The 12328-nt window shown below is 45.3% G+C and overlaps 1 protein-coding gene across 3 annotated transcripts in view; it reads right to left on the bottom strand.

Moving 5' to 3' along the window:
• LOC141148914 (BTB/POZ domain-containing protein KCTD5) overlaps window positions 1-12328 on the bottom strand; it is a 109431-nt gene that overhangs the window by 50612 nt on the left and 46491 nt on the right. For all 3 annotated transcript variants that reach the window (XM_073636784.1, XM_073636783.1, XM_073636785.1), the window contains exon 3: window positions 6903-6994. In XM_073636784.1, the coding sequence (XP_073492885.1) occupies window positions 6903-6994 (92 nt within the window). The remainder of the gene's footprint in view (window positions 1-6902; window positions 6995-12328) is intronic.

Genomic DNA, 12328 nt, shown 5'->3' with positions numbered 1-12328 from the left:
GTGGTTTAGGCAGACATCCACCGTAGTGAACTGGTGCCTCCTCGAAAGGAGGATGTGGGCGCCTGCTCCTGCTGACTCTCAGCCTTCCCTCCTGGGTAAGAACGCGGGTCGTTCAGGCGGCGCCCTCCCCAGCAGCCCACGCGAGCTACCAGGGGCCCAGGAGTCGGGGGCCCTGGAAAGAACTGACAGCCAGCACCCCTGTCTGAACAGACAGGTAAGGGGGGGAGACAGGAAAAAGGCCCCTGAAGTTCTGGGGACACCACTGTACCCAGGGGCCTTCAGCTCTCAGGGGGGCTCTTCCAGTTTCTGCTGCCCCCCCTGAGGAAAGGATAGGTAAACCCCCCAGGAAGGATAAATATATCTGGCCAGACCCAGAGGCCCATCAGGTACTAACCAGGCCCGACCCTGCTTTGCCTCCGAGATCATACGAGATCGGGCAGGCGGCACCCTCTTTCACTTTCAGGGTGATGTGGCCGTAGGCCTTCCCCAGGCATTTGGTCCGGCTCCCAGGGGGGGACCACCAGCCCCAGGCTTCGGGTCATTTGGAAAAAAACAAACGGTTTCGCTGTGTAGGGAGAAACACAATCAAAAACTGAGGATCAAGGGGAAGGGTGGGGACTTAAAACAGCTGTCTATTGATTGTGTTTCCTGTAGGGAGGAGCCTCTCATTTCTCAGGTGTGCCGTCCTGGAAGATGACTAGAGAAAGTCTATGTTGCCCAGCGACAGCCCCAAAACATCACTGCTCTAGAGGAGATCTGCATGGAGGTATGGGCCAACATACCAGCAACAGTGTGTGACAACCTTGTGAAGACTTACAGAAAACGTTTGACCTCTGTCATTGCCAACAAAGGATATATAACAAAGTATTGAGATGAACTTTTGATATTGACAAAATTCTCTCAAAAATCAGACAATGTGATTGCCTGGATTTGTTTCCACATTTTGTCTCTCATAGTTGAGGTATACCTATGATGACAATTACAGGCCTCATCTTTTTAAGTGGGAGAACTTGCACAATTGGTGGCTGACTAAATACTTTTTTGCCCCACTGTATGAGTCGCATATGCCCTAAAAAGTTTGATAAGATCTGGGGGGCATGGGTGAAAGCCAGGCCTTCCTGTTTCTCCCCTTGTACAACTTTTGTATTAGATTATTTGGAACTGTATCAAAAGCCTTTACTAAAAATCAAGATATGACCACAGCACCACCCTGGTCCAAAACATTGGTAATCTAGTCAAAAAATGCAATCAGGTTAGTCTGACATGATCTGCCCTCAAAGCCATGCTGCTTTGGGTCCAGCAAGCTGTCTATTTTTAGGTGATCAATAACCCTTTTCAGGAGTGATTCTATTAACTTGACTACAACTGATAAAAACTTACTGGCCTGTAATTGCCAGCTTCTACCTTGCTGCCCTTCTTGTGGATAGGTACAATATTAGCTGTCTGCCAGTCATGGGGAACTTCTCCTGTTAGGCCCCTTTCACACTGGGGCGGGGGTAAAGCGGCCGAGAAAGGTTTAAATACTACCGCAAAGCGCATCTGCAGAGGCGCTTTGCCGGCGGTATAGCCGCACTGTCCCATTGATTTCAATAGGCAGGAGCGGGGAAGGAGCGGTGTATACACCGCTCCTTCCCCGCTCCGAAGATGCTGCTAGCAGGACTTTTTTTCCCGTCCTGCTAGCGCACCGCTCCAGTGTGAAAGCCCTCGGGGCTTTCACACTGGAGAGACAGCAGCGGCTGTTTCGGGACGGTTTGCAGGCGCTATTTTTAGCGCAATAGCGCCTGCAAACCGCCCCAGTGTGAAAGGGCCCTAAGAGAATGATTAAAAAGATGGTCCCTAGAACCCTGGGACGAATACCATTAGGGCTCATCGCTTTAAGATTTAACTGACCCAGTTCCTCTGCTACCGCTTTCTCTGGAAATCCTAAAAATTAACTGACATGCTTCCTGGCTGTATTTTGTTACGTGTAAGAGCATGTGGGTTGGTATTGCAAGCATAAGTAGGGATCAGTACTGTGTTGTATGTGTTAATATGGATCAGTACTGTGCTGGGATGTTCAAAAAAAACAGGGCAATGGTAACCAGGATTTGTCTGTCTGCTCTAGGGTTCATTCAGACAGGCGTTGAGACCTGTCCTCCGTGCTGAGATACATTTTGCTTTGAGAGCAACCACCTCAGAGCTGCATTCAAGCAGCCAATAGAAGTGGACGCAGACACAGACACTAAAAACATCACCACAAATGTAAATGGTACAATCCAGGTGCTGCTTGTGCAACACACTACAAACTTAGGTGACCTTAACCACTTCAATACCAGGCCTATTCTGGCACTTCTCTCCTACATGTAAAAATCATCATTTTTTTTTGCTATAAAATTACTCAGAACCCCCAAACATTACATATGCTTTTTTAAATGGCGGTCATTGCAACTTTTTATCTCGCACGGTATTTGCGCAATAATTTTTCAAACGCCTTTTTTTGAAAAAAAATGGTTTCATGAATTAAAAAACAAAACAGTAAAGTTAGCCCATTTTTTTTGTATAATGTGAAAGATAATGTTACGCCGAGTAAATAGATACCTAACATGTCATGCTTTAAAATTGCGCACACTCATGGAATGGTGCCAAACGGTACTTAATCTCCATAGGCGACGCTTTGAAAATTTTTACAGGTTACTAGTTTAGAGTTAGAGGAGGTCTAGTGCTAGAATTGTTGCACGCGCTCTAACACACGCGGCGATACCTCACATGTGTGGTTTGAACGGCATTTACATATGTGTGCGGGACTTGCATGTGCGTTCGCTTCTGAGCATGAGCTACCGGGGACAGGGCGTTTTAAAATTTTTATATTTTTTTTTTATTATTTTTACATTTTTATTTTTTTGATCACTTTTATTCCTATTACAAGGAATGTAAACATCCCTTGTAATAAGAATCTATGTGACAGGTCCTCTTTATGGAGAGATGCGGGGTCAATAAGAACCTCTGGTGAGCGGGAAAAATTGGTACATGTAGATATGCATCTTTGATGTCTATTGGTGCCAGGAATTCTCCCCCCTGAAGGGTGGAGACCACTGAGCGGATAGACTCCATGTGGAACGAGCAAATGTTTAAGAACCAATATAAGTCCTTTAGATCCAGAATGGGCCTGACATCTCCGTTTGGCTTCGGGACTGTAAAGAGGTTTGAATAAAACCCAGAGCCTTCCTCCTCTGGAGCCACCTCTATGATCACCCCTTGAGACAACATGCGATCCAAAGCCAGAAACAAGGGTCTCCTTTTTTCTGGGTGCTTGGGAACACCTGACCAAAGAAGACGGGATGGTGGAAACTGCAGAAATTCTAGCTTCTACCGTGGAGGATACCCATTTGTCTTGAATCTCTTTCTGCCAAAGACCCGCAAAACACCGAAGCCTCCCCCCCCACTCGGCCCGAGCGGGGGCGCCCCTTTACAAGGAGGCTTTGGGATTCTGCTTAGCAGATCTTTGACCCCAAGGCTTCTTTTGCCCATGGGCTTGGACCTTTCCTCTTGTACTGGACTGGGAAGGCCGACGCCACTGCCTAGAGACCAAGATAACTCTGGGCTGGGGAAAGAGAATGTTTAAAAGAAGGACTTTTATCCTTTTTAACCGGCAATAAGGTGGCCTTGCCACCGGAAATCTTCTGGATATATTTATCCAGATCATCCCCAAACAATCGTTCCCCATTAAATGGGAACCCAGCTAAATATCTTTTGCATGAGGCTTCAGCTGCCCAATTTTTAAGCCAAAGGGACCTACGCATGTGTACCAGCAGGAGTGTAAGGTGGGATGCTTGCTGGACAGAATCCATAATAGCATTTTATTGCAAAACATAAGGCCCTTGGAAGAGCTGCATAGTCTTGAACTTGCTCAACAGGAAGAAAATGGACTACCTGCTTCACCTTCAAATATTGGCACATACCAACTTCTGCAACCGCAGGTTGGACCACAGCACCAGCCACGGCAAAAGAGGCTTTAAGTAATGATTCCAGCTTTTTGTCAGTTGGATCTTTAAACACCTGAGCATTGTCCACAGGACAAGTTAGGCTTTTATTCACACAAGAAATAGCCGCATCTATTGCTGGCACACTCCATTTCTTGGTGAATTTTTACTCCATAGGGTAGCGCAGGGAGAATTTCCTAGGAGGAGAAAATTATTTATCTGGGTGAGCCCAACCATCATACAATAGTTTTTCCATTAATGGATGGATGGGAAAGGAAAAAAGCAGCCTGTGGAGACTTCCAAGATCCCAAGGACGAAACAGGGGACACAGCTGGTTCAGTACAGGGCAAATTGTATGTGGTACGTACCAGTTCTGTATAATATTGTACCTGTAGCCTGCGAGGTAGAAGAGAGCTTCTCCTCATCCCCCGATTCGTCCAACTGCTCGTGATCCTTGTCCCCCGACAGGGTTGTATCATCAGACTGCTGATCGTCTGATAAGGAACCCAGAGCAGAGGAAGGAGACCTACCCCGTTTTCTGCTATCTGCTAAGGATGCTGTGATAAAGACAGTAATCCTTTGTTCTAAACCACCCAATGCTGCCTCCATAGCATCTTCAGTAACATATGCAAGGGCTGCAATATTGGGAAGGGCAGCAATGCTTGACAGCGGCGATGACTCACCCTGCATGGCTGCCTCCAGTCTCTCAGGGGGGGGATGTTACACCCTGCAGGCACGTCTAGAGTCGCCCGACCCTGACGGTGACTTCTTGGTGCTCTTTTTACCTGCCCCTGAAACCCTTTTGCGGGGAGACATAGTCCTAAGCTAACAAAGCAGAGGTACTAAAAACAATCGCATACACTGTTGTGCCTAGCTTACAATAGTAATATTTGCTTAGACTAGCACAACCTAACGCTGAGTAGGTGTCTAGGTGTGCCTGTATACGATCCACATGAGATGTTTACGTGCCCCAGCTCGGTGTCCTGCCACTTACAGACCTCGGTGATATGGGCTCTTTAAAACAAGCGCCTGCGCAGTGAATCGCCGCTCGCAACCACGCCCCCCCCTCCTTCCCGGCTGTTTTCGTCGTAAAAGCGCACGCGCGTAGAACCAATATGGCATCGGTTGGGGCGAGGGGGGAAAAGATCGGGAGGCTACTCGGGGACCCCAAGACTGCATGATACCCCCTTTATCATTTAAGTGGCAGAGCCTGCAGCGGAGGAGGTGAGCAACTGACAGAGCGGCTTCACTGAGCTGTATTTCCTGGAAGCATGTAAGTAACACCAGGTATGCCTCTTACTCCCTCCAATGGCGGAAAACAGGTAAGACATGCAACAAGTCAAAGAAGCTAATCCTTAAGGTGTTTACCTAGGATTGCTTCACTTACCTTATCTCCCCCGCAGGATACTGCTGAGAACAGCCAGACCCAACCTTCACCCATCACGGCGGGTAGTGTTGTGCCAACCTTCAGGGTTTTGGGTTCCTACTTACAGGAGCCTCTTACCTGGACCTGTAGAAGACTCTGCCAGAAAACTTGTCGCATTTTTAATATATGTGCTCAAAAGTACTGAATCCCAGAGCCCAGTCCTCAGAGAGACATTACAGGCAAAACCTTTTTTCTTCTTCCAGGAGGCCCGGGTACCATCCATCTTAGGCGATATCAATTGGCCCGAGGCATGGATGCGGTTGTGAAGCTCCTAGAACCCCGCAGGGACCATCAAACAGAGCTTTCTTCTAAGCACATCTTGCATCGTGACACCTTAGACACTGGCAAAAAAACTGAGGTACTCTCCATATAGGAGGTCTTATATAGGGGAGGAACTCTCCTTACAATTAGGGTTGCCAGTGTTCAACACCTGAAGGTGGCTATCTAACCCATGATGTAATTAATAGAGCTCTGTGTCCCATGATGTATGAACAAGAAATATGGGTTTAAAATGATTTGCAAATCATTGCATTCTTCCCGACCAGCGCACGCCATATACATCAGCAGAATGGCACTGGTGGGCAAAAGGGCGTACAGGTACATCCCCTTTTATTTACCTGTTCTGTGCAGCAATATTGCACAAAAAGTTCCCTTCCCTCTTATCGAAGTTTCCTGCCAGCGTTGTCTGCTCCTCCAGGTGCCTCCTTAGCAAAACCTGGTGCCAAGGAGACCCCTGTGCATGTACACTCCCAAGCTGTGCATCCATAGCCGCACATAAAATTGGTAATCCTTGACCGCTCCCTCCTAATAGAAATCTGACAGCAGCAGGAACCTATGGCTCTCGCTGTCCTTCGTGTCTCCTGTGAAAGCAGGAATTGAGGGGAGTGGTGCTTAAGTCAAGACAGCGCTGAAGTGGTGACAGGAGTCAGGTACGTTTAAGGATGAGGGTGGGTAGGACAGGTAGTGGGGCTTTTTTTTTTTTTTTTTTTTTTTTTTAACACCTTAATGCAGAGAATAATTTAAAAGAAAAAAAAAAAAAAACAGTGGTTTTGACTTTAGAACCACTTTAAATCAAGACTAGAGCTAAAAAGGACAGTGCAATATGCTTGTCACAGGCTAAACCTAAGCCCAAAGTAACAGACAAGGGTACAGAGTACAATATAGTTTAAAGAGAAAGAACAACGAATAGTCTACATTTATCACAGGTATCTGGTACAGTTGTCAGGCTCTCTATACAACATGGATATAACAGTGGAAAGTGTAAACACACGTGGCACTCTGAGGTTGACTTACTAAAGCTGAAGAGTGCAAAGTCTGGTGCAGCTCTACATAGAAACCAATCAGCTTCTAGGTTTTTTTTTTTGTCAAATCTTAAATTGAACAAGCTAGTTAGAAGCCATTTGGCTATAATGCACAGCTGCACCAGATTTTGCACTCTAGTTTTAGTATATCAACTCCTTTTGAGTCTTCCTGGACCAAATCCATCCCCCATTAACCAATATGTCACAAAGCCTCACCTGTGAAGTTTTACTGTCCCGCTCTCGTATTCTGTCCTTTATAAGCTTAATTAATGATGTGATATTGTAGAACTCGGCTTCTTCCAGAACACCTGTTAAAAGGATGAGAGTAGTAAAGGTCAGTGGAATTTGAAGTAAACCTCACCTATCTGGACTCCGAAGTCACTGGAAACTGGGTGCATTATAGGGGTTTAGGTTTCACAACAATACATTCTATACGAAGCTAGCCCAAAATACCACCACATCTTTAGGGAAACCTAACATCTCTGGGATTATAAAAGGCAAAAATACAAGGATAGTGTGATAGATTACAGTAGCCACCAGCAGTAAAAGTGCATCTATGGTCAAAAACAAACTCATTAATTTCCACATTGTATTTCAATCTTTAATCTACTCCTAATAATCTGAATGATCTAGAAGTTTGTAAACGTACTCTCTGAAGATCCCCACATTCTTTCCCAGAATTCTGTGACACATTCACAATGACAGGCACTGCTACGTCACAGAATACACAGAGCCTACCTTCTGAACTGCAGACATGCTGAGTAGAGGAGTTTTAGGAGGCAGGATCAGTACAGGAAATGCTGCTTGCAGGCAGTAAGGTACCATAGGATATGTAGTCCTTAAAAATTTAAAGTAAACTGCAGTGGAGAAACTGCATGCAGGTAATCCAGGAACATGTGAAAAGAGATGGGCAGCAGACAGAGAGCACTCGACATGAAAGGAAAATATTCAAGTAAGCGTTTATTGGACTGTCAGATACACAGTGGGGAAATTATTTGATCCCCTTTTTTGTAATTTTGCCCAGTTGCAAAGAAATTAGGTGTTTATAATTTTCATCATAGGTGCATTTTAAATATTAGAGACAAAAAAAAAAAAAAAAAAAAACAACAACACAAAAACAAAAAACACTCACCACACGATACAAATTTTATAAATGGAGTTGTAATTCAGCAGGCAAATTAAATATTTGATCCCCAAGCAAAACATGACTTAGTACTTGTCGGAGAAACCCTTTTTGGCAAGCAGAGAGGCAAGACGTGTCTTCTAGTTGGTTACCAGTTTTGCAGTCCTCTCAGGAGGGATTTTGGTCCACTCTTTCCAAACTTCTCTAAATCCTTAAAGTTTCTTGGCTGTTGTTTGGCAACTCGAAGTTTCAGCTGCCTCCATAAATGTTCTATAGGGTCTGGAGACTGGCTAGGCCACTCCATGACCTTAATGTGCTTCTTCTTGAGCCACGCCTGCGTTTCCTTGGCAGTATGTTTTGGGTCATTGTCCTGCTGGAATACCCATCCATGACCAATCTTCAGTGTTCTGGCTGAGGGAAGAAAGTTATCATTCAAGACTTTACAATACATGGCTCCATCCATTGGCCCCTCAATGTGGCAAAGTCGGCCTGTACCTTTAGCAGAGAAACAGCCCCAAAGCATAAGGTTTCCACCTCTGTGCTTGACTGTAGGGATGGTGTTCTTAGGGTCATAGTCTGCAATTTTCTTCCTTCAAACACGGCGAGTCGAGTTAATGCCAAAGAGCTCAATTTTTTGTCCCAATCCTTCTTTGAATCACTTAGATGTTTATTGGCATCTCACTATCCCACATGATAACCCAGGGACCAGAGTTATTACCTCTCTAGATGCCGAAAAGGCATTCGACTCGGTCGAATGAACCCATTTATGGGAAGTATTGCATAGATTCGGATTTGGTCCCAAGTTTATCCACGGTATTCGACTACTATACCATGCTCCCAGAGCTTGCGTCCGTACGAACAATTGGGTTCCGGATCCTTTTGCTTTGTTTGGCCGCACGAGGCAGGGATGCCTGCTCTCCCCCAGCCTGTTCGCCTGTTCGCCCTTTGATAACTTTGGGGGACTATTAGGCATTAAAATTAATTGGACAAAATCTGTGTTGTTCCCCCCTAGATGATGGTGCTGTCTCTGGGGCCCCCTCCTCCCCGCTGCAATGGGTGAAGGAATTGAAATACCCCGGGATCGTGATCACAAAAAATCCCTCCGACTTTATTGTAAAGAATCTAACACCTGTCCAGAATACCCTGCGTACAAAATACTCTGCATGGGCGAACTTACCACTAAATCTTCTGGGGCGCATCAACCTCCTTAAGATGATGATACTGCCTAAATTTAACTACGTGCTCAGAAATTGTCCGTTTTGGGTCCCTATTTCATTCTTTAAGGTGATTGATCGTTTGGTGGGGTCTTTCATTTGGAGTGGTGGGAACCCTAGGTTGGCACGTTCCACCCTGTGGTTGCCTGCCCATTTGAGGGGCTTGGCTCTCCCCAATTTCCAGATTTATTTCTGGGCCGATATGTTGGTATTGGTCCACTGGTGGTTTCAGGGCTCCAGAACCAACGCTGCGGTCTGCCTTGAGGCGAACTGCTTGGGCTCACTTACCGATCTTCGTAACTTTCCCTACCGAGGACCGGGGGCATACTCAGGGGTCCCTAGACCTACCCAGGCAACATGGAGGGTGTGGGTGGCTGCTAGGCGTAGATACCTTAAACCGGGCCAATTGTCCCCAGCACATCCTCTTTGGGGGAATCCAACGCTAAAGCGCTTTCATACTATCCCGGACTCACAGATCTGTGCTCGGTATGGCATTATAACTCTGGGGCAGATAATGCCCAGAGGAAAGTTGATCCCCCTGTCAGACATAATGGATACATTTCAGTTCCCCCAATGGATGAGATTTAGATACCTACAGCTCAGACATGCAGCTAGGGCTCAATTTCCACAAACACGTCTACTTCAGGCTGATCCTATTGAGGAACTTCTCAATCCTGGGGATATCTCCAAACCCCTCTTTGCCCTATATAATGCACTCTTAGGCAAGGACTCCCCCAAGACAGAGAAATTATGGCAAAGATGGCATGAAGACATACCATCGTTGGATAAAGAGGGATGGGAAGACTGTCTGGAATATGGCCCTAAGCTAGTGATAGCATCTAAAGAAACTAATTCAGGTTAAATTTATTCATAGAGTTTACTACACTCCTCAGAGACTTCATCGTATCTTCCTTGACAAAGACCCCATATGTCCTAAATGTAAGATTCAAATTGGAACCTTCCTCCACATGTTCTGGAAATGCCCCATCATAGCAAACTACTGGACTGCGATATTTAGAGAAAATAATTCCAGGTTACAAATGTCCATCCCAGCCTCACCTGAGCTTGCTCTATTGGGGTCCATGATGACAAGCAACGATCTCATCATCTAAAATTACTTATCTCCGATCTTCTTTTACGCCAAAAAAGAAATCCTTATGAAATGGATTGACTCCTCTTCCCAGTCTCTCTCAGCCTGGGAAGCACAGATTGAGGCAGCTATACCCATGTATAGAATCATATATATTAACCGGGGCTGTCCATTGAAGTTGGAAAAGGTCTGGGCTCGGTGGATATCCTCCTAATGCCCTACAGTATTGTTATGTATATAGTCTGCTGGTGGGGTGGGAGGGGCATCCGTGTGCTAGAGGATTTATCCTCCTTATGGTATTGGTATTTCCTCTGCAACCATCTCTAGCCTGTCTACACCAACTTGATCTGTAAGAAGTCATGTATACCTTGCATGAAGTGTTATGTACTATGTCAATTGGTATACTGTATTTTTCCCTCTTGTGAAAATAAAGCACCTTTGTTAAAAAAAAAAAAAAAAAAAAAAATGATGTTTATTGGCATACTTCAGACAGGCCTATACATGTGCCTTCTTGAGGGGGACCTTGCGGGCGCTGCAAGATTTCAATTAATGGGGGTGTATTGTGTTACCAATGGTTTGTTTGGTGACTGTGGTCCCAACTGCCTTGAGATCATTTACAAGCTCCTCCTGTGTAGTTCTGGGCTGATCCTTCACTTTTCTCATGATCATCCTTACGCCATGAGGCAAAATCTTGCATGGAGCTCAAAACCGAGGGCGATTGATGTTTTTTGTATTTCTTTCTTTTGTGAATAAATCACTCCAAGTTGTCTCCTCCTCACCAAGTTTTTGCCGATGGTCTTGTAGCCCATTCCAGCCTTGTGCAAGTCTACCATCTTGCCCTGGCATCCTTTGACAGCTTTGTCCTTGCCAATGATGTTGAGGTTTAAATGGAAGAAAGAGTCTGTGGACAGGTGTCTTTTATAAACACAAAGTGAGTTGTCGTTAGAACCTTCTTAAATTGACAGGACTAATCGGTGTACCGCGACTGACAGCGCCTTCAAGTTTGCAAACCAAGCCCTCCTCAGCCACCAGGGGGCCACTAGGAGGAATAATGTACAGTAAAGGAAAAAAATTGCGCAGAGAGAATGGATAAGCTGCCGACACGCCACTTGACCTATAGTGCGAAAATAACAAAACAATAGTGTACTGCTAAATAGTGAGCAAATGAAAAAACACATTAATCAAAAAATACAGTGAAAAACTACCAGTCTGCCAGAAGGCAAAAGTGGATAATAGAATGAAGGAATAGAAAATTATCAAGAGGATATCAAAATAAACAAAAAGGCATCTAAAAGAAATCCATCTTAGGAGTTAGACAAATATATGAAAGTCCTTCTTGTGCTGTTCAGCTTGGTCATAAAGGTGCAATCAAAGTGATAAGGTTGGCACGCCTACCAGACTCGGTGGACACACGTACCGTACAGCACGTCGGTCAAATGGGCAGTCTCAGCGGATTCCACCGCAACAGGAACGATCCTTGGAAAATGAAATCCACCAGATATTGAGCAAGGCGTGTCAAGCATTAAGGAAACAAACTCCAAAGTGTGCGATAAATCGCATTAGACGTTGTAGTAATCCATTGTGATATTCATAAAAAACAGATAATCGCACATAGTGTGACTCTGTATGGTAGGTTTAGCAATAAAAAAGAAAAAAAAGGGAGGTTACATCTACAGCAAATCCGATAAAAATAAGCTGGTCATTAAAATGTAGGCAAATGCAACGATTCCACGAGCTTTAACCGATGCATTTCGTCCTACTGTCCCACCCCAGATGTCCAATAGGATGAAACATGTCGGGTGACGCTCGTGGAATCATTGCATTTGTATACATTTTAATGACAAGCTTGTTTTATCGAGGAATCGATGCCAGAGGGGGGAAGTGTAATCCGACTGGAAGTTCTAGCTCTGTGCTAGGGCATCCAGGCCCTCTGACTCTCTTTCCTGACAGAGAAAAACTTCTTTACCTTTCTGTTCTTTCGTTTAGCAAAGAGGTCTATGTCTGGGCAACTGAACTTCTGAACTAGTACCTGATTTCAGGTTCAGTTCCCATTCTCCATCTGACAGAGTGGCGGCTGAAGAAGTTGGCTTCCTGGTTGTCCATGCCCTTTATGTGGACCCTGCGCCCAGGCCAGAATCTCCATTGCTAAACCTAGAATGTCTTTGTATCTGTCCCCCCTGATGGTTCAAATAGGCTACAGCCCACCGCTCTGAGC

Source organism: Aquarana catesbeiana, linkage group LG06, assembly GCF_042186555.1.
Source record: "Aquarana catesbeiana isolate 2022-GZ linkage group LG06, ASM4218655v1, whole genome shotgun sequence".
Classification (NCBI taxonomy): Eukaryota; Metazoa; Chordata; class Amphibia; order Anura; family Ranidae; genus Aquarana; species Aquarana catesbeiana.
The sequence above is the reverse complement of the archived record's forward strand: the minus strand, read 5'-3'. Positions and strand labels throughout refer to the sequence as shown.